At 40.7% G+C, this 20708-nt stretch overlaps 1 protein-coding gene across 7 annotated transcripts in view; it reads left to right on the plus strand.

The window, feature by feature from the left end:
• Window positions 1-19586, plus strand: part of Papola (poly(A) polymerase alpha) — a 53477-nt gene extending 33891 nt beyond the window's left edge. For 2 of the 7 annotated variants that reach the window (XM_021178513.2, XM_029484261.1), the window contains exons 15-22: window positions 954-1063; window positions 4106-4227; window positions 7406-7548; window positions 8745-8845; window positions 9625-9845; window positions 13619-13681; window positions 15357-15431; window positions 17412-19586. In XM_021178513.2, the coding sequence (XP_021034172.1) occupies window positions 954-1063; window positions 4106-4227; window positions 7406-7548; window positions 8745-8845; window positions 9625-9845; window positions 13619-13681; window positions 15357-15431; window positions 17412-17507 (931 nt within the window). In that variant the 3' untranslated portion in view covers window positions 17508-19586. Of the gene's footprint in view, window positions 1-953; window positions 1064-4105; window positions 4228-7405; window positions 7549-8744; window positions 8846-9624; window positions 9846-13618; window positions 13682-15356; window positions 15432-15813; window positions 17385-17411 lie in introns of those variants that run through there. The other 5 variants (XM_029484266.1, XM_029484263.1, XM_029484262.1 and 2 more) reach the window with 4 other exon arrangements.
• The last annotated feature ends 1122 nt before the right edge of the window (window positions 19587-20708 follow it).

Below are 20708 nucleotides of genomic sequence, written 5' to 3' on the forward strand. Positions count from 1 at the left end.
ATCTTTGCTCTTTATTTTAAGGGGAATATATTTTGATTTAAACTGCCAATACCTGACTCAGGATGGAATGTGGACCATGCAGAGACTGGTGAATGGGAAGTAGGCTCACCTGTTTGTTTAGGGTCTTAGAAGTTAGCTGATGCTTTTCTTGTTGCTCTAACATTTGGAATTTAGAACAATATGAGCTATAAACTTTGAAGAAAGGATAAGGAAGTAGAGGCTGAGGGTCACTTGAGTTGCTCTTGAGTTTGAGTATTCTAGTGAAATAGATTGCATATTTTTCCTTTGATCATTTAAAGGAATTAGTTGCATTTGGTTTGTGAGATAGGGTTTTGTACATAGCCCAGCCTGGCGTCAAACTGGTGATCCTCCTGCCTCAGCCTCCAAAGTGCTGGGATTGCAGGCGCTTTTTAACCACACAGAGCTATTTAGAAGTACAGATTTGGTATTTTTGAGACAGGGTCATACTATGGAACTATCCTGAAATTCCCTCTCTAGACCAGGCTGACCTGCAGCTCACTGAGGTCACCTGCCTCTGCCTCCCGAGTGCTGGGATTGAAAGTGTGAACCGCTATGCCCAGTGAAAGTACAGCCTTTGTATATAGAAATTATATATATATGTGACACTTTTCCACAAGCATTACACTCCCCACCCCACCCCACCCCCACCCGTTCACCATTTGGAACACAGTTAACAAATATTAGTGCCATGAATACTTTGGACTCATCAATACAAACGCAGAAAATGTAAGGCTGTGGTTTGGGAAGTTTGTTTGTAGTCGTGGCCTAGCTGACAGGAATGGGAGGGCAGTCCTATTCTGATGGCATTTGGACTTAGAGCTTGTTTACTTACACATTTGAATTACTTTTCCCACGTACCTCGCCTAGGCTGTCAACCCACCAACAGCCTTGCTCTCCTGAATCCTAATGGCCTGTGGTAATGTTCTTTACAGGGAAGAATTTCGCACAATGTGGGTGATTGGGTTAGTGTTTAAAAAAACTGAAAACTCTGAAAATCTCAGTGTCGACCTCACCTATGATATCCAGTCTTTCACAGACACAGGTATGTCTTTATTTGAACAATGAGCTCGTTGATGTTCCTTGATGTACATAGTTAGTAGTGCTTTTCGTAGTAATTGAGTACTGAATAGTAATCATTAGAGCAAGCTTGGTGCATTCAGTAATGTTTAATATAAATAACTTCTGTGTTGAGATAGGCCTTAAAGTTAGGTGGGACCATCTGTAATAGGATTTGTCTGTATTTTGAGACAAACAGCCTATTTCAGTCATCTTGAAGCTTAGAGACTGATGGTGAAGACATTTAACTGATGGTGAAGATAGGGCCAGGGGGGAGCATTGTCAGCTCACGCAGTGCGGGGCAGTTAGACCTGTGTGTTGGATAAATTGAATTCTTAGGTAAAGGTGAGAGGTTTTAGTTGAAAGCTTTAAAGTCATAGAATGAGTTGTCAAAATCTTTGTGATTTGTGTGTAGATTACACAGCAATTCAAGGAATTTGTGAGCCTTACAGGGATGCCTGTGTGCTGTCCTAATGCACTAATTCTTCTCTTTTAAAACATCTTCCAGATCACACTTTAAAACGGGTTAATTAATTAGCATTTTTACTTTTCTCACTGAGTTTTCCTTTATGAAAATTGATTTAATTAACATGTTATAAAAATTTAATCTACTTAACTGAAAAGAGGGGTAATGGAGACAATTTATTTAAAAGTCACTTTGACACCAGTTAATTGAAGTGAGGAGAGTGGTAATACTCTTTTCCGATGTTTGGCTTTCTGGAGTTTGGTTCCACCAAACCCATTGTTCTCCTGCTCTGACCCACTTGGGAAGTGGTGGACCTTCTTTCCAGCAAAGCCACAGTGTACGCGCTGCCTGTCACTGAGTAGTCTGCATGTGTGAAATAGTGTGTGAAAGGCCACTGGCTGGGAGGGTGTGAACGCTGATGAAGGAAGGTACGGGCAGACAGAACTGATTGGTACTCACTGTCAGAAAGCAGCAAATACGTTCCCAGACAGGGAACTGTGGAACTGAGAAGCCAAAGTCCTTTTGATACTGTTAAGGGGGAAGTTACTTGGTTCTGTCATGGGACTCCTGTCAGGGCCCATCTGAGAGACAGACAGACCTCTTCCTACTTGTCCTACAAGTCCTGCTTGTAATTTGTGGTGCATCATCTTCCTTCCTTATGATATCACTGTTCACTGTGTCTGTTTGGGGACTAGAAGGGTAATAAAGGTAGGGGTGTTCCCAGCACAGCTTATTTATTGCATAGCAGTTTGCAACCAATGCTTGTTACTTAGACACAACGGACACAAGCCAAATGTCCAGTGCCACTTAGGATTAGGGTTTTCTTTTAAAATACTTGATGAGGATTTATTTTATGTGTATGGATATTTTGTATACATGTATATATATGCCCTGTGTGTGTTCCTGATGCCTACAAAGACCAGAAGAGCGTGTCTAAGCCCTGAAAGTGGAGTCCTGGATGGTTATAGGCTGACGCTGAGTAGGCACTGAGAACTGGCCAGTCATCTCTCTAGCACCAGAGAGTTTTCTAGCTGAGTCTTGACAGCAATCTTAGGAAAGCTCTTTGTTAGGAATTTAGAGGTTTATGTGTCTAACTTTGACCTCTTCTCTCTTGGCTTCTGTGGATCCTGGTCAGGGTGTGTGGTTTTTGGGTTTTTTTTCTTCCTGAAATACTGTCTTAGTCCTTGGTCACTTGACAGTCTATCTTACTCTGTCCTTTCCACTGGACTCTGCAGCTTGCTTGTGCTTTTTCTTGCTGTGTTTCCAGCTGCTACAATGGTTTTATAATTGTGCAACCAATATTTTTTGTATGGCTTGACTGAGTCTCCCCCCCCCCCCCCCCCCAGCCTGCCCTTGGACTTACTATGAAGGTTAAGATTACATTCAACTTATTCTCTGTCTTCATGACTAATTGTTGGGGTTTTATAGGTGTTGTACCATATAACCTCATTTAAATATTCCCATTTTGAGGTACTGTAATCTAAATATTTTGTATTTACTGATAGCATCTTCTTTTTGAACCATAATGTTATTTTTTCATAATAGAAAATATAGAAAGAATTAAGAGAGTTTTTTTTTTAATTATTATTTATTTTATTATATGTAAGTACACTGTAGCTGTCTTCAGACACTCCAGAATAGGGCATCAGATCTCATTACGGGTGGTTGTGAGCCACCATGTGGTTGCTGGGATTTGAACTTCGGACCTTCAGAAGAGCAGTCGGGTGCTCTTACCTACTGAGCCATCTCACCAGCCCAATTAAGAGAGTTTTACATGAAAAATTCTTTTCTATGGTTTTGGTTTTTTGGGTTTTTTTTTGTTTTGTTTTGTTTTGTTTTTTTTTTTTTTAATATTAACGTATTATGTAGCTCTGGCTGTCCTGGAACTCACAAGGATCTGTGTGCCTCTGCCTCGATAGTTTGGGGATTAAAGGTATGTGCCACACACCGTGTCTTCAGATACATATACATATATATACATACACACACACACACACATATAGAGAGAGTGTGTATGTGTGTGTGTGAAAGTGTGTGTGTGTGAAAGTGTGTCTGTGTGGGTACAGGTGCTCATGGAAAGGTGCTCTATCCCCTGGAGTTGGAGTTCCAGGCAATTGTGAGCTGGGTTGTGTTATTCAGACTCAGGTCTTCTGCACAAACAGCACTTTCTCTTAACAGCCAAGAGCCTCCAGTCGTTCTTGGCCTGTGAGGTGTCTTCAGGTGTGGCTCCTTACTGTGTGAGCAGCAGGTGATATTTTCCAGAATTAAAGTCTTAGACTTTGTAGATGATGGAGAGACTTACAGATGTACGGAGTTCTCTGAATTCTGTTATTTCCTCAACAGTTATTCTTGCTTTTTATTAGCACATGGAGAGTTAGTGTGCTAAAGGATCGAATGTGCATCTGCTCTTTGTTACATACGTGACTTGCCTACTATTGGATTGCATCCGACTAGGGACAGGCGGTGGGAAAGGTTCCCACTTACATTACTTTCTTCTAGATGAGTTTAAATCTGCCATTATGTAACTATTTCTGTTCTTTGTAACAATGTCTGGTTGTATAGTTTATAGGCAAGCAATAAACAGCAAAATGTTTGAGTTGGATATGAAGATTGCAGCAATGCATGTGAAGAGAAAGCAACTCCATCAGCTGCTGCCTAGTCACGTGCTCCAGAAGAGGAAGAAGGTCAGTCAGAAAGGAACTGGAGTGCTTTGTGTATGTGCCAGCTGCTGTTTCACAACTCCCGTCCCGTTAGGGATGGCTGCTATTAACTGAGGACAGCATCTGACAGACTTGTCAGTTTGTGAGACCTTGTTCTCATTGTCAGCTTGTGAGATCTTGTTCTCAGCACTGTGTTTGTGTCCTTGTCTCATGACTGGAAAGAGGTTAATGTGACACTCAACGCCCTGAGTTTGTATAGCCATATTCTCTCAGAAAGAAAAACACCTTTAAACTTTCACACAAGTGTCTATACTTCTAAAAGAACAAAGTTGTCATTACATGTTCAAACAATACTTTAAAAAAGGTCAGTGTCTTCTTATTTACTGTAGGAGAATAGGTATATTTCTAAAAATTAAGAGTGGGCTCTTGAGATGATTCAGCAGGTGGTCCTCTGGTGACCTGAGTCCAATCCCTCAGACCTACAGGATAGAAGTAACCCCTGCAATTATTCTCTGACCTCCACAGCCTTGTTGGGTGTGTATGTGTGTCCTGTCACCCCCCTTCTTTCTGATTAACGAATTTAAAAAGTTAAGAGTTAATTGTACAAGGGACTGGAGAGGTAGCCTAGTTGGCAGAGTATTTGGCTAGCATGCACCTGGGGTTAACCCTTAGTACTGCATAAAATGGCCATGATGACATGCCTATGATCCCAGGACTTGGAAAGGTGATGGCAGGGGAGTTAGAAGTCAGGGTCATGCTCTGATACATACAGGATCTATGATAGCCCCCCCCATACACACACACACAAAAGAAAAATTGTTACTATGCCCTGCATTGTAGCAAACCCCTGTATTCTCACCAGTTGGTGGGAGATTGGGGGAATTGCAAGGTGAGGGTGGCTTAAACTGTATATACCAGATTCTAGGCCAGCCTGGGCTACATGGTATACTTTGTACAGTGATTGCAAAGTAGTTACAAAGGACATTGCTCTCACTGGTTACCAGAGGTAAAGCAGTGTCTTGTTCTGATGTTTATATCTTGAATAACAGAATCTTTTAACCTTCTTATATTGAATGTATTGGTGCATAGAAAGAGTGACTTGGACTTGTGCCTGGCAGATAGTAAATAAATAATCAAGTTATCTGAAATTAATGCCAAGATCAGTTACAGCTTAGGGGTGGGTAGGTACAGAGATATCTGGACATGATAGTTTCAGGTGACTGTCTTGTCAGCTAAGTCTGATTGTAACTCACGATGGCCTCCTGATTGCTGGAGTTAATTAACTACATGTGTTCATTTCCACATCTTTCCTGATAAGGAAGTTGCTCGAGTAGACACCATATCGCCTTTGTTGGCTTTCAGCACTGCTGAGGCCCAAACTTAGCTCCCCGCTAAGCCTATGTAACCATTGCAGCCACAGGACCAACCGTCTGATAGGAATGTGTTAAAACTAGAGCAGTAGCCGGCGGTGGTGGCCCACGCCTTTAATCTCAGCACTTGGGAGGCAGAGGCAGGTGGATTTCTGAGTTCAAGGCCAACCTGGTCTACAAAGTGAGTTCCAGGACAGCCAGGGCTATACAGAGAAACCCTGTCTCGAAAAAAAACAAAACAAAACAAAACAAAACCCTAGAGCATTGCAGTGTAAGTTTTCCGTAGTTAAAACTCAGAATCACTGGTGTCAAAAGTGAATGCCAATAGGCTGTGTTCTTTTATTCTGGCAGTATGCATTTTAAAAACTCATAATAATAGCTGTTACCGGTTTCTAGAACCATGAATTTTTTTATTAGCTTTTAAAGTCTTACTATTAAATGACCATGTGACTAATTGTTATACAGCTCTAGTTGGGTTTTCCTGTTCATTTTTCTTATACTTTCAGACTATGTTTCCCTAAAAATAAACTGTAGGAGGTGTTACTAACTGGGAATCTCCTGTCCACAGTGTGATCATCCAACAAAGTAACTGATCACATGTGTATCTGTGTACACAGACTGTTGACTGGGAGACTGGGTCACTCAGTTCGGATGTTCTCAGGGACACACACACCACAGCTTTTGACTTTGCTTTGTGCTTACAGTAGTTTGATCCTATCTACTTCTGTTTGAAATAATTTTTATTGCTGTTCATTTTATTTTCTACTGTGAAAATAGGACTCTGAAGCTGGTGTAAAGCCAACAGCTTGCAGCTGCTTCGCTGTCTGTATCTATATCTGTACCCCCTCCACAGTGGGAACTGAAGTGAGGCCAGTCTGCACTGCTCACGTCCATGTGGCCTGTGCCCCCTCTAAAAGAGCAGAGTGGCCAGTATAGATCTCTTGCTTCTAAAGATCTTTGCTGATAAAATAGTAATGGTTGGAAATGATTTTTGTTTGTTTGTGGCCTAGGTATGTATTCCAAGCTGGCCTAAAGGTCAGTACACAACCCTGGTTGGGCCTCAAATTCAGAATCCTCCTGTCTCAGCCTGCTGAGTGTCAGAATTAAATGTGGGTGCCACCATGTGTGGTAATGCCTTTTACTTAACATAATTTCTATGTTCGTTGTGGGATAACTAAAGATTTGTACATCACAGGTATGGCATATGCCTGTAATTCCAACTACATGGGAGGAAATTGGGAGGTTGAGGCAGGAGGATTGCCTGAGCCAAGGAATTAAGGCAGATGAGGGCAACATGTGACCTTGTCTTTTTTGAGGCAGGGTTCCTCTGTAGCTCTGGCTGTCCTGGTACTTCTTCTGTAAACTAGGCTGTCCTTGAACTCAGAGATCTGCCTCTGCCTCTGCTTCTCTGCCTCTGCCTCGAGGGATGGGATTAAAAGTGTGCTCTATTATGCCTAGCCTTGTGACCGTTTCTGTAGTAAAAATAGGAAAAACAACATACTGTTGTGGTTCTGACAAAGGTGGCTGTCATTGTCCTGCTTACTGAGAGTTTGCACCAGTGCCCCAGTGTTTATAGTCTTCTGATAGAAGTTTCATGTGTGCTCATATTTCAATTTTAAATTTTACCGTGTAAATAAGCACAAGTAGTGTTCACTTCTCATTATTTTTCACATCAGACACGTAGTTAAGTCTAGAGGTACAAAGTCTTGGCTTTTTGTAGTTATGGCATGAAGGGATTTTATAACTCCTTTATGAGTGCTTTTCCATAGAAATCATAAATTTTGTAAATTTGAGTACCTAAAGACTTATAAATTAAACTTTTCTTGTTGCAGCATTCAACAGAAGGAGTCAAGTTAACAGCTCTGAATGACAGCAGCCTTGACTTGTCTATGGATAGTGATAACAGCATGTCTGTGCCTTCACCCACCAGTGCTATGAAGACCAGTCCATTGAACAGTTCTGGCAGCTCTCAGGGGTAAGGAAAGGGAGGGAGGCAGGGGAGAGGAACTGCTTGTTTGTTAAACACAGTAGAGGCTTCTCTGCTTACAGTCTTATTTTATTCTAACTTATCTTTTTCTAAATTTATTTTTATTAGTATTAGTTATGCAGGCGGATGAATTTCATTGGAGCATATGAAATACCTGGTCACAGTCACCCTGTCTTGTGCCCACCCCTTGTCCATCTCTTTTGACTTTTTTTAGTACCAGTTTTAACTCTTAGTTTATGGACAGGAATTTTTAGTTTTGCCCCTGTTGTCTATGATGTTTCATTTTGGGGAACAGAATCCCTCCATTCATGAATGATGTTGGTGTTTCTATCTGTCCAGGCTTACTTAGAGACAGACAGGAGGACTGAGCACCCTGATGTGCTAATCTCCATGACTGTGGGAGAGAGGGTAAATGCTTGCTGCTGCACTAGGTGGTTTTAGATAAAGGGAACATTTTTTTTCCTCCTCAGAAGAATTTACTGTTTTAAAACATGCAAAGCATTTTAAGAATTGCTAAAAAAGGATCTATGACCCATAAAAATTAGAACATGATGAGCTGCACTTGCATTCAGAGTTTATAGCTTGGGACTGTCTGGCACTTTCTTTCTGTTAGGTTTACCACAAAACCTTAATTTCAGGGGGTCTTATTGGCAGTTATAATGGCTATACTGATTGCCATTAGTAAGTTGACATGGAAACACTGACCTGTGTATTCTGTGTATTCTCACTATGGGTCAAATATTCATCTTACTGGCTGTATTTAAAGCACAGAACAGCTACATCAGTTTTGTCAGCTCTGGTTTTTATATGACATGCACATCATAGGACGTTTGTGTCTGTGCTGCTCTATGTGTTTTATATGCTTTTTATTGTTTGTTTTGGTTTTTCGAGACAGGGTTTCTCTGTGTAGCCCTGGCTATCCTGGAACTCTGTAGACCAGGCTGGCCTCGAACTCAGAAATATGCCTACTTCTGCCTCCCAAGTGCTGGGATTAAAGGTGTGCGCCACCACTTATATGCTTTTTAATTGTTATGGAAGCATGGGAAGTTAAAACCAAAGAAACATTTTACTTTACATCTGTAGCATCTGTTATTAACATTTAATTGTTACTTTGATTATCTTTAACATATAATCCACCCTGCCCCTTCTTTTTTCTATCCTTCTCTTTCTGTTTCCTGTTTTAGCAGAAACAGTCCTGCTCCAGCTGTGACCGCAGCATCTGTGACCAGCATCCAGGCTTCTGAGGTTTCTGTACCACAAGCAAATTCCAGTGAAAGCCCAGGGGGTAAGAACTTGGCCTAGCCACTATTGTGAGCCCTTGCATGATAACTGGTTTTATACCTTATTTTAGAAAAGGAGGTTTGTTGATTAAGTTGTGGATTCAGTTTTTTTTGTTTTGTTTTCAAGACCACTGTATAGCCCTGGCAGTCCTGGAACTCACTATGTAGAACAGGCTGGCCTTGAACTCAGAAATCCATCTGCCTCTACCTGGGATAAAAGACGTGTGCTACCACTGCTTGGTGGATTCAGTTTTTAGTGCCTTTTTAAAATATTTTAATGGATTTTATTTTTTTGTGTATGTAGTGCTCTCAGAGTTTGGAGGAGGGCATCAGAGGCCCTGGAGTTAGAGTTCACAGATGGTTGCTAACCGAATGTAGGTGCTAGGAGCAGTTCTTAATCTCTGAGCCATCTCTCCAGCCCCTTTTGTTTTGTTTTAAGGCAGAGTTTTAGGCTCAAACCTCCAGGTGTGCACTTGGTGCTTGTCATTTAATAGCAGTTTAGTGCTTGCATATAAAGTTATTCATGAAGTACGTTAGGAAGGAAGGAAGTTATAACTTGATGTTTTTAATTTTTTTTTTTTTTTGGTTTTTCGAGACAGGGTTTCTCTTTATAGCTCTGGCTGTCCTGGAGCTCACTTTGTAGACCAGGCTGGCCTCAAACTCAGAAATCCGCCTGCCTCTGCCTCCCGAGTGCTGGGATTAAAGGCGTGCGCCACCACGCCCGGCTGATGTTTTTAATTTAATTTAATGATTTTAATTTGTGTGTTTATATCTTTCTGTTTAGGTCCATCGAGCGAAAGCATTCCTCAAACTGCCACACAGCCAGCCATTTCTCCACCACCAAAGCCTACAGTCTCCAGAGTTGTCTCCTCAACACGCCTGGTGAACCCATCGCCTAGACCTCCAGGAAACGCAGCAACAACAGTCCCTAATCCTAGAGTAGGAGTCAAGAGAACGTCCTCACCCAATAAAGAAGAAAGTCCTAAGAAAACCAAAACAGAAGAGGTATATGTGCATACTTACATACATGACAAGATACAGGCATGGCGGCCTGGCTTCGCCTGCTCCTGAATCTAGTAGGGAATACTCAGGCAGACCTGGGGCATCTGCAGTGCTTCACTGCAGATGTGCCTCACTGCAGATGTGCCTCACTGCAGATGTGCTTCACTGCAGTAGTGCTTCACTGCAGTAGTGTTTCTGCCTCTCCTGCCCTGGGCAGCTTCTGCATCCAATAGTAGTCTGGAAAACACAGTTCATATCCTTACTATTCTTTTTTTCTTTTTAAAGATTTATTTTGTGTATATGAGTGCTCTATCTGCATGTATGCCTGTGTGCCAAAAGAGGGCATTTGATCCCATTATAGATGGTTGTGAGCCACCATGTGGTTGCTGGGAATTGAGCTCAGGACCTCTGTAAGAGCAGCCAGTTCTCTTAACTGCTGAGCCATCTCTCCAGCCCCCCCTAACTTACTCTTCTTTAGAGACTTTTATTTGTACTGATTCTTTATGGCTCTTTGGAGAATGTTTTGCCTTTAACTCCATTTTATATTGTAATTGGTATCAGAGGGAACTTAGAGTTTGCGCTACTTCTAAGCTATAGCCCTAGTCCTCAGGCTTTACTCTTGAGATGAACAAATTGCAGAGGCAGATTAGTTTAGGGCCTCTTAAGTTTCAGGAATCTTCCTGTGTGTTTAAGAGTGGCTGTCAAATCAGCATTGAGATACAAGCAGTGTTAGGAATGTGCTGAGCGTTGTGTTTCAGGGTGTGAGTGGTCCCTGGGTGTGACACACGCACACGCACTCCTGCCGCTACACTGCCGTCTGTCCTTTTAGTGTCAGCCTCCATGCCCCAGGGTCTAGCTGTGGGGTTATCTCATGTTTGCTTAAGTAGAGGTGCCAGTCCCTGACCACCTATTTTGCAATGAATTCTGCTCTAGAATTTGTTATTTAAGAACTTTCAGAAAAAAAGAAAAAAGAAACTTACAAGTTTCTCTTGGGTATCCATTACACTTTGATCAGTATTGGTGAAATATCTCTAATCAGACAGTCTTGTTTTAGATTGATTTTATAGATAATTTACAACTAATGGAGTAACATTTTGTTATTCATGATGCTAAACTACAATGAAAATAGAACATATTTCACCCATCCAGATAGGTTCTGGAAATTGAGAATTGAGTTTTGCAGAGTAGTGGGTTTGTTTGTTTGTTTGTTTGTTTGTTTTTGGTTCTTGTTTTGTGAGAGGTACTAGGGATGTAATCAGAGCCTTATGTATTTGTTATGCTTTAAATCTAGGTTCCTTTTCCTGCTTCTGCTTCCTTAGTTCTAGAATTACAGTTGTGAGCCACTGTGTCTGGCAGAATTTAGACTTCTTTTTACCTTCATATCTGTAAAACTTATGGCTAGACTTTGATTTCTCTATCTGATCTCCTTATGATAAGGTGCTCTGTGAGTAATGAATGATGAGTGTCCTGGCACATGGCTTGTCACTGGAGCTAGTGATGCTTATGTTCGTGGGTCTAGAACAGTCCTAGGAGTATAAAAGAGTTACAGTCTGTGGAAGGCACAACATAACCCTGTCAACAAAAACAGCCCATTGATGCCTTAATGTTTACACAGTATAGCTACAGTTCTAATGGGCTCAGCCGCTCTCTTTGCCCCTTTAATTCAACCTTTTTGTTTGTTTGTTAAGCTAATATAAGGTCTTTAAGTTTGGCCTAGAACTGAACTGACTATATGAACTCATGATGTGGTCCAGACCAGCTTCAAACTTGTGGTCTATCTCTGTCTACTACTCACTCACCTCCCTGAGCCCCGTGAGTACTGTCCTCCAGTCCTCGTTTCTTCTTACTCATGTCACTAAGTGCTTTTAGAACAAGATCCACTTGGTGTTATTGCTATTCCCTGGTATTTCACCCGAATTTTAAGATCACATCTATGAGAGAATAAAGTCAGATTAGCCTACTTGATAATAGAGCCCCTGTTCTCACTTTTCAAATACCCTCTTGTTTAAACATGGGACCAAACAAATGTAAGATGCCAGTATTAAAATAACTTGGTGTCTTTTAAATGTCCTCTAAAGTACAGGCTTCCTTCGTTTTTCTTTTCTAGAATGTCACTGGCTCCTTAAAGCCATCTAGTCCAATCATAGGACTTTGTAAAGCATAGGGAAGGGTGTTGCTGATGTGTGGGCTGATTGATTGCACATGCTCAATGTCGCTTGCAGTCACAAAAATAAACTTAGTCAAAGGTACTAAACCCGGCCTCTCGTGGTATTGACATGGATACATGTGTTCTGGTACAACCCCCTTATGTGGATCATTTGTTCTGTTGATATATTGAACATGACTACACATGTTGTACTTCCAGAACTCAGGGCAAGGAACTAGGAGACCAGTGTGAGCCTAATAGTGAGGAGCAAGCAGAAACTCCAATCACGTGTATACAGGAAGGTTTTAGATGCTGGGAGTGGTTCAGTTCAGCTTAGTGTACATTGTATCTTAGAGAAAACAGTTTGTTGTATAATATTATATGGCTAAATTAAACACATATGTACTTTAAAAGTTTTCTTTTCAATTTCTGTGTATGTTGTACTAATTGAACTTGAGGTCATTTGCTTAGGTGAAGCACTAAGCCCTTAAAACTTTTGTATATGGAAAATTTTAAATATGTGGAGAAGTAACAGGTGCATTGTCAGGTGGCTGTGACCTGGTCTCAGCAGAGACCTGAACAGCGTGTTTCCTTTTCATGTCTGCTCTCCCGTTTCTTCACTTCAGCTATACATGAGTATTTGAATGTGCATCTACACATAAGGACATAAACCGCCTATATATATCACAACGGGACCAGTAATCCTAAAGTGTGACCTTTAGTCACTATTTGTTTAGTGACAACAAATGTTTGTTTTTAATTTGTTTCTGAGAAACAAGGCCATTATTAAAATTAGTCTTTAGTAAATTGTTTACTTTTAATTTTAAAGTTACCTGTAGTTTCTTTGCTTTTTAAATATGTATTTAAAATATTAGAGACTAAGTAGATAGCGTTATCTGTGAAGTGCTTGCATAAGGACTAGTAACATGTAAAAAGCCAGACATGGTGGCACATGCTTGGGCTCCTAGTACAGGAGGTAGATCTTCCTAAGGGAGAGAAAAAACAAGGTAGATAGCTCACGTGGAACGGCCTGACGTTAACCTCTGGCTTCCATGTGCACACATATACACTTCCCACCTGCACAAACCCACAAATAAATGAATTTTAAGTTCTCTAAGTTAATAAACCCAAGAAAATAGTGCTAGCGTGGTTCTTAGGACCCAAGAAGACCATAGGCCCTGAATTCGTGTAGGATGCTAATGCTTTGCCAAGAAAAGCTGTGTGTGTGTGCGTGAGTGAATCTGGGGAGCTGTGCTTCGGAAAGTAAAAGCAATACTCTGTAAAACGTCCTGGTCCTTCCTGTGCTAACAGCTCGTCGGGTTCCTTCCGGAGAGCCTGCTGTCCCAAATCCTTAGGGAACTCTCCTCAGAAAAACTGCTTTAGGAGCTTTTTGGTTTGGGGAATGTACTTTATGTGATGGGGATTACAAAACAGTTTTTATCATGTTTAAAATTCTTTAGTGCTTATTAAAGCTTAGTTAAATTATTTAATCTCAAAAAGGCCCTTTAGAAGAGACTCTGAACTATTTTACTTCCTCTTTATAGTTTTGAAAACTTTATAAATTAAAGCGTTAATTGGCAGATAATCTAAATTTCATTTTGGAGAATAAAGCTTTTTTTTTTAAAAACAGGATGAAACAAGTGAAGATGCTAACTGTCTTGCTTTGAGTGGACATGATAAAACAGAGACAAAGGTATACTAACTTAGCCTTTAGAATGTGCACGGGTAGAAGTGCAGGTGTGTGGAGATGCCTGTCATTGTGCTGAGTCAACTGGAGTGTGTGGGGTTCTCTCTCACTGTTTAAGAAGCCTGTTGGTTTCTTTTTTAATGTTAATTAATGCCTAAGTCTGATGGGAGTAGAGCAGTGTGTAAAACAGGAACTTAGAGTTCAGAGAAAAGGTAAGATGGTGGTGTGCGTGTGGGAATTAAGTGTTAATAGTAAGGGTTGGGAGACATGGGGTGAGAAGGGGAGGGTGCTGCTCTGAGCAGAGGTAAGATAACCTGTGAAGCAGTGAAACTCTAACCTTACTGTGGGGTCTAGCAGTAGGGTTGGGTTAGAAAAGCTGTTTGAGAAGGCTTTGGCTTGGCGAGGTGGGTAGGGAGGAAGATGCTGGTTCTCGCCAACCTAAGGACTGAGAATGACTTAATCTTAGAAAGTGTGCCAAAGGCTTAACTTTCCCAACTTAGCCAAATTCCCACCAAGAATACTGTAATAAGTCTCCTTGTGATGTCTTCCAAGCTGTGCATGTATACATATTCACCAGTGCCTTTACTTTCTATTTATAATGTACTTTGCAGACCGAGAAAAATAGGTTTATGTTATATAATCCGCATAATGACTGTATTGGAATTTTTTTAATCATACCTTACTAGTTGCTTATTGTCAGCAACTGTCTCCATCAAAATTTGCAGCCGGGCGTGGTGGCGCACGCCTTTAATCCCAGCACTCGGGAGGCAGAGGGAGGTGGATTTCTGAGTTTGAGGCCAGCCTGGTCTACAGAGTGAGTTCCAGGACAGCCAGGGCTATACAGAGAAATCCTGTCTCGAAAAACCAAAAAAAAAAAAACAAAAACAAAAAAAAACAATTTGCACCTTCCCACTGCAACATTGGAGTATTGTAAATATCTGCCATTCAGCTCTGCTTGTTTAATACATTTTTAAGAACTTGATACATATTCCAAACAGTCCCTGTGAAAGACTCCACTTCTCCCATTCTTGTTAACCCTGTGCAGTTTGTAGGGAAAGCAGTGATGGTTCCTATGTTCACATTTTAAAAATTTGCTTTTACCTGTATTTTCCTCTGCTTGTGTGTTTTCTGTATGTGAGTGAAGCTGCTGTGGGGTGACACAGTTGTCCCTCTGTTGTCTGCTCACTCTCAGGAATTGGGGCATTGATTATTGGACAGAGGAGGGCAGTAGAGACCATAAGGAAAGGACAGTTTACAGCTGTTTGCTACTTTAATTACTTTAATGTGGGGCAGTTTTTGTGCCTCTGAATAGTTTTTATTTACTAACGTTATGCATTTCCCCTACATAATAAAGGACATTCTTTGGATTTATGTTTTGTGAATTATTCTCTAGGTAACATTTTCTAAAGTGCCTGTGCATACCTTTAATTAGTACTTGTTAAAACATCCAAGTTAGAGCAATCTGGGAACTGTGGGATACTTTGGTCATGCCCTAGGATTTGTATAACAGGGCTTGATGACTTGGTGTGATGTAATGTAGGAACGAACATCTTTCTCTACCCCCCTGTTGCTAATTTGTCTTCTTTATTAGCCACTACACCCATTTATGCTCTTTGATTATTATTATTTTTTCTTTTTTTAAAAAGTGTCTCTTCCCCTCTCCCCATCCCTTGTTTCCCAGGAACAAGTTGATCTGGAGACAAGTGCGGTTCAATCAGAAACTGTTCCGGCACCGGCTTCTCTGTTGGCCTCTCAGGTACTAAGTGTAAAACAAGCACGGAGAGTTTGCTCAGTGGTTTTGATATTAGAGTGGTATATTGATTTCAAATGAAGGTTCATGCTAGACTATTAAAATTTTGTTTGTAGAAGTAGTTAAAGTCTGTAAGTTTTTTGTAGTTTAAAGTTAAAGGCAGGCAGACTATTGATTTGGAGCCATTGCTCTGAGCTGGTAGGAAGCTCTGTTGAGCTCTGACTTGTGGCATACATTGGCCCCTCAAGCTGGTGGGGCTGAGACTATCCTGAGCTCTGGTGAGGCGCCGGCCGGCAAAGGGAATGGAGGCAGCTGTAGGTCTTCCCTTACACCGCAGACCCTTCAGATCCTCAGTGTTGTGTGTGATGACACAAATGTTTGTTTATAGGTCAAAGGCTGACAGTGAAACAAAGGACAAACAATTTTCCGGACCTGTGTGCAAGGCTCAGAGAGATTTTCATTGTATTTATTCATTCACTACGTGCATAGCTTAGGTGCTCCTGAACTGCCTTTGGCTCCCTGATCTTTTTAAATTTTAAGATGTGTTTCTGTTTCAGTTTAGTTTTTAGTATTGATTTATTTAGTTATTCTGTAGACAGTCAATAACTCCTTAGAGTGATTGACTAGTCTTAGTGTTGGCTGGGACGGTTCCATATGCACACAAGCAGTCTTGTCCTGCTAATTCACAAACCTTCACCTTCTTTATTTTTCTTCTCGAATCCTTTTAAACTTTAAAAAAAAAAACCAAAGTCTAGGTCAAACATGAGTGTTTCCTCATAGCATGTACTAACTAGATTACCTGAGGCGCTGAAGAGCCAGCTGCCAGCCCTGTACTCACCTGTGGCTTGGAGTCTGAGTGCTCGTGGGAAACACGCTCATAGTCTGCCGACACCAGTGTTCTACTCAGTTTCTCAAAGTTGTTTGTCTGTATGCTTTCCCTCAGCCTCAGTAGCCAAGAGTTGTAATCGAATGAGGAGTGTGCTGTGTTCCTACACCACACGTTTCCCACTCTCCTGCCCGTTTCTGCAGTTCTTGCACTGATTGCGTCCCCGCAGCCATGGCGCCCCATTGGGGTTGTCTTTGAAAGTGTTTTTTTGAGTAGAGTTTTTTATTCAGTTGTGAAAGGATTTATAAACCAGTCAGAGCACCCCAGTTACGCTGTTTTTAGAGAATGTCTCTTGTGTCCTGTGATTGAGGGAGGGGCTTTATTGAGGAGGGTAGTGTCTAAATACAGCAGTGCCACATAATTGAGGTAATCACAGGTAATTGGGAGCAGCTTCAGTTTTGCTTCAGAATACTCCTTGATTGAAGGCCACAGGAAGGAGTAGATTGGCTTTGACTTAACTGTTGCTGAAGCTGGCTGAGACTAATGTGAGACTAATAAATGCTCTCAACTTCTATGTCTGTGTGGAAACGTCTCATGAAACATTTTATGATTCATCTCTGTATTTTGGAATGTTAAAGATGCCTTGTAATATAATTTGTGATACAATTTTTTAAATTCCCTAAAAGTTGAGTTAAATTATTATTCAGTTGTATAGTTAATTTTATAATTTATAGTGTCAGAAAATAACTGCTAAATGCTAGTTGTGTGTCTCAGGCGAATGTAAGTGCTTTCTCCACACGAGGGCACTCTGGCACTACTTCTTGTTAGAGCAGTTAGTATGGTAACGAAACTCGGACCAACAGTAATTGAGTGTTATTTTATTAATAATATCTTTCTCTCTTTTGTTCTTTATTTTGTGAAACATATTTTTAAGATTTCTATTTGAAGTTACAAAATAATTTTTGGTAAATCCTGAAAATGTCTGCAAGTCTAGTTATGTTTATTTGCGCTGCATATTTTCCATTTAAAATTGATTTTTCTTTTTAAATTTGCCTCATAATAAAGCTGCATCCTTTCCTAGGAGTATGGCGGTGGGAGATGCATCCCATTTTAAGTCACAGTGCTTTAAACTGTGCTGTGTTGTTTGCTTTCATTCTCAGAAAACATCCAGTACAGACCTTTCTGATATCCCTGCTCTCCCTGCAAATCCTATTCCTGTTATCAAGAATTCAATAAAACTGAGACTGAATCGGTAAAACCACCTCAGGGTCCATAAACAGTATCTGCCAACTCAACCCGTTGTCTCCAGATGCTTAAACAAAGGAAAGAAAGAAAGAAAGGAAAAGAGGAGATTGGAGGGACAAGACTAGACCTGACTGACAGTGGGTTTAGCTGTTTGGCCTCCCTTCCTTGGGCTCATGAGCACTTGATCAGAAGTCCAGGTTAGTATGTGAAGCCAGGAGTACTATTATTATTGTGTTAGCAACAGCTGCATTAACTATTTCAGAAAAATTACTGCCTTTAAGAAGGAAACAAAACAAAACCCTCAAGCTATGTTTGTATCCATAACTGACATCCGGATCGGGTCTCTGTGTGCTGCATTGTTTGGAAAACTGCAATACAAACTGGCAGAAGAACTCTTCATTCTGATGATGCACTTTTATGTATTTTTTTTTAATTAGAAAGTAGAACTAATTTTAGATTTTCAGCTTAATGGATTTTCAATTTTTTTCCCCAAAGAATTTTCTTTACAATTAGTCTTTATATTGGATACGTTGTGCATTGGTGTACCATTCTGTCCCAGAAAGGGCAGGAGGACACCTAGCTCAGCCCAGTCCTTACGGGCAGCTGTAGCCCTTAGGGTGAATTGTCAATGCTAAGGTATACTTTGGACACTGAAAGAAGAATTAGGCGAGACTTGGTTTTGATGAGGTTATGATTAAGCAGTATATATTCCTTTTATTTATAGAGTTGTTTTATAGTGCATACAAATCAGCCTTCGGCCAGCAAGTGTGGTCTTTGAGCTTTCGCAAGCTCTGTTCTTTTGCCTTCAGTCTGTTAGTCTTCAAAACGACAGTGCTCCCCCCACCCCCTTTTATTTTATTTTTTGCCTTTCTTTTTTCCCCTTTGCTTGTATGCACAAGGTAAGGCTTATTTCACAGAAACCAGAATGCCAGTATTTTCCTAAGCCATGACATGTAACCGTGACCATGTGGCTACGTGACACAGAACACTAACTTTGGTCCCATGGCTAGAACTTGAGAATGACTGAAAGCCATACCTGTGAAGCATCTCTGGAGGATGGCCATTTGATCTCTGAGAGGATTTTTGTACACTCCACAGAACTCCTGTTCCTGTCTTAGACAAATTGATTTTCATTTTTAAAAGTGGGCAAAAGGCATTTTCTTCCAGATTTTTAAACTAATTTTTATTTTTAACCAGTTTGTCAAAATTTGTCAGTGAATTTTACATACAAAAACATTTTAAAAATCATTTCTAGTAAGCACTTGACATTTAGTCAGCTTTCCACTTTTGAATTTTTTTTGTTCTATCAAAAATTAGAAATCTTCTTTAAAGACAATGATTTCTCATAATTAAGTAGCAGAATTCTCGTCCATCTTGTGACATCTGACGGATGCCAGATGTTGATAAAGTTACTCTTTGTTAATCTGGGTAAAGCAGACCTGTAGCAGCAGATCTTTGTATGAGCATGGTTTTTGAATCCTTCATTTCGCTGCATTCTATCACACGTTTGTGCATTTTCATGTTACACTGCAATTACTTAAACTTTCCCCTGTCCTTCCAAATTAATTTCCAAAGTTGGAGTCTAGTCTTTCCCCTGAAGCTATGCATTAATTAAGGCTTTCTTTACCACTTACATTGTTTATATACAGTGTTCACTCTCCACCTCTTGCTCCGCAGTCACCTTGCCCTTCCTCCCACCACTTGAGTAAAGAAGACGGTCCGCTAACAGGTGACATGTACCGTGTCTGTGTGTGTAGCTTCAGGGTTAGACTGGCATCACCAGGCACAGATTTAGTCTTGTCGTTTTGTTTACACATTGGGGAAAAATTCAGTTTAATAAACGTTCCATGTAACTGCATCCAAGTTTCACCAGGCTGGAGACGTGGATCTTTTCTGTGTAGTGACTTTTTACTTCTAGTTTCCATAACCTGGAGATCAGACTGTTGCTTTCGCATGATGTAAGTAGTGTCTCATGACTGGAGTTTGCTTTGTTTTATAGTATCTGTACTCCTTGTATTTTTCAAGAGCTATTTTGTAAACAGATGATGTATTTCTCCATTGAAAACACAATAAAAAAAAAACAGCACAAATCTCATAGTTGGCTGGTTTCTTTTGACTCCCTCTCTCTCCCTCCCTCCCTCTCTCTCTCTCTCTCTCTCTCTCTCTCTCCCCTCCCTCCCTCCCTCCCTCTCCCCCCTCCCTTTCAGTAATCTAATTAATTAGTTTTACATACAAATACATGGTGCAGCCCAAAATGAAGATTGGAATTTAATGTGCTTATATTTGGCAGGTTTGTTTTAGGTTAGCCGATTTGTAGCCCAGTACTAATGTGTCACACTATAGCAGGCAATGTTGTTCACATAGATGATCTTTAGGGAGAAAAGGGTGGTTATAGCTACCGCTAACTCACTCAGAGCAATTCCATTTTCTACAGTAGTGTTCTGTCTAGACTGCACACTGCACATTTCCCGGTACTGATGCATACGGCTCTTTGATGCTTCTACCTTTAAAGTAGCTTGCATTTCTCTGTCAGCAGGTGGCACTGTTGTTTTTCACTAGGTTTATAATTGTGTCTTACAAACAGCTTGAATCTTGTTTATTTTACTGAATCAAATTCTGACATTTTTCTTAAACCCTCACATTGCATAAAAGAGAAGTAGACGGTTTTGAGTTTGTGATGGCCAACTTTTAGGGATGATTATCTTAGTGTCTTGTGTGTGTGTGTGTGTGTATGTATAGGGGGGGGGAGAGAGGTGGGGAGGGAGGGGGGATGGGGGGAGTAGGGGAAGTGTTTTTCAAAGGGTTAGCAGCTGTGCACAGTCTCTAAGACCCCAGATGCTTAGACCCTTCATTGAGTTCATGACCTCGGGGCTACTTCCTGCTGAAGTAGAATATAAGTTTGAGACTTATTCAGCAAAAGTGCAAGTATGGTAAGGATTTCTCAGGGTTCCATCATAACACCTCCAGGATTGAGCTTGCCTTCCTCCTACCCTGGTAGACAACAGGAGTGGGACTGACCCCTGCTTCCTGGGATTTGTCACCCATGTAGCTCATAGGTATTTTCCTGCATTTTGCTAAATTAGTAAAACGATAATTGAAAGTTGAGTGTTTGTGTCTCAGGTACATTCTGGACTAAAGCTTTTTTATTCCTAGTTAGCACCTGTTTTCTTCTCTACACAGAAAAATATTTTAAAGCTCTGCATAATATTCTG

This window comes from Mus caroli, chromosome 12 (assembly GCF_900094665.2).
Source record: "Mus caroli chromosome 12, CAROLI_EIJ_v1.1, whole genome shotgun sequence".
Taxonomy (NCBI): Eukaryota; Metazoa; Chordata; class Mammalia; order Rodentia; family Muridae; genus Mus; species Mus caroli.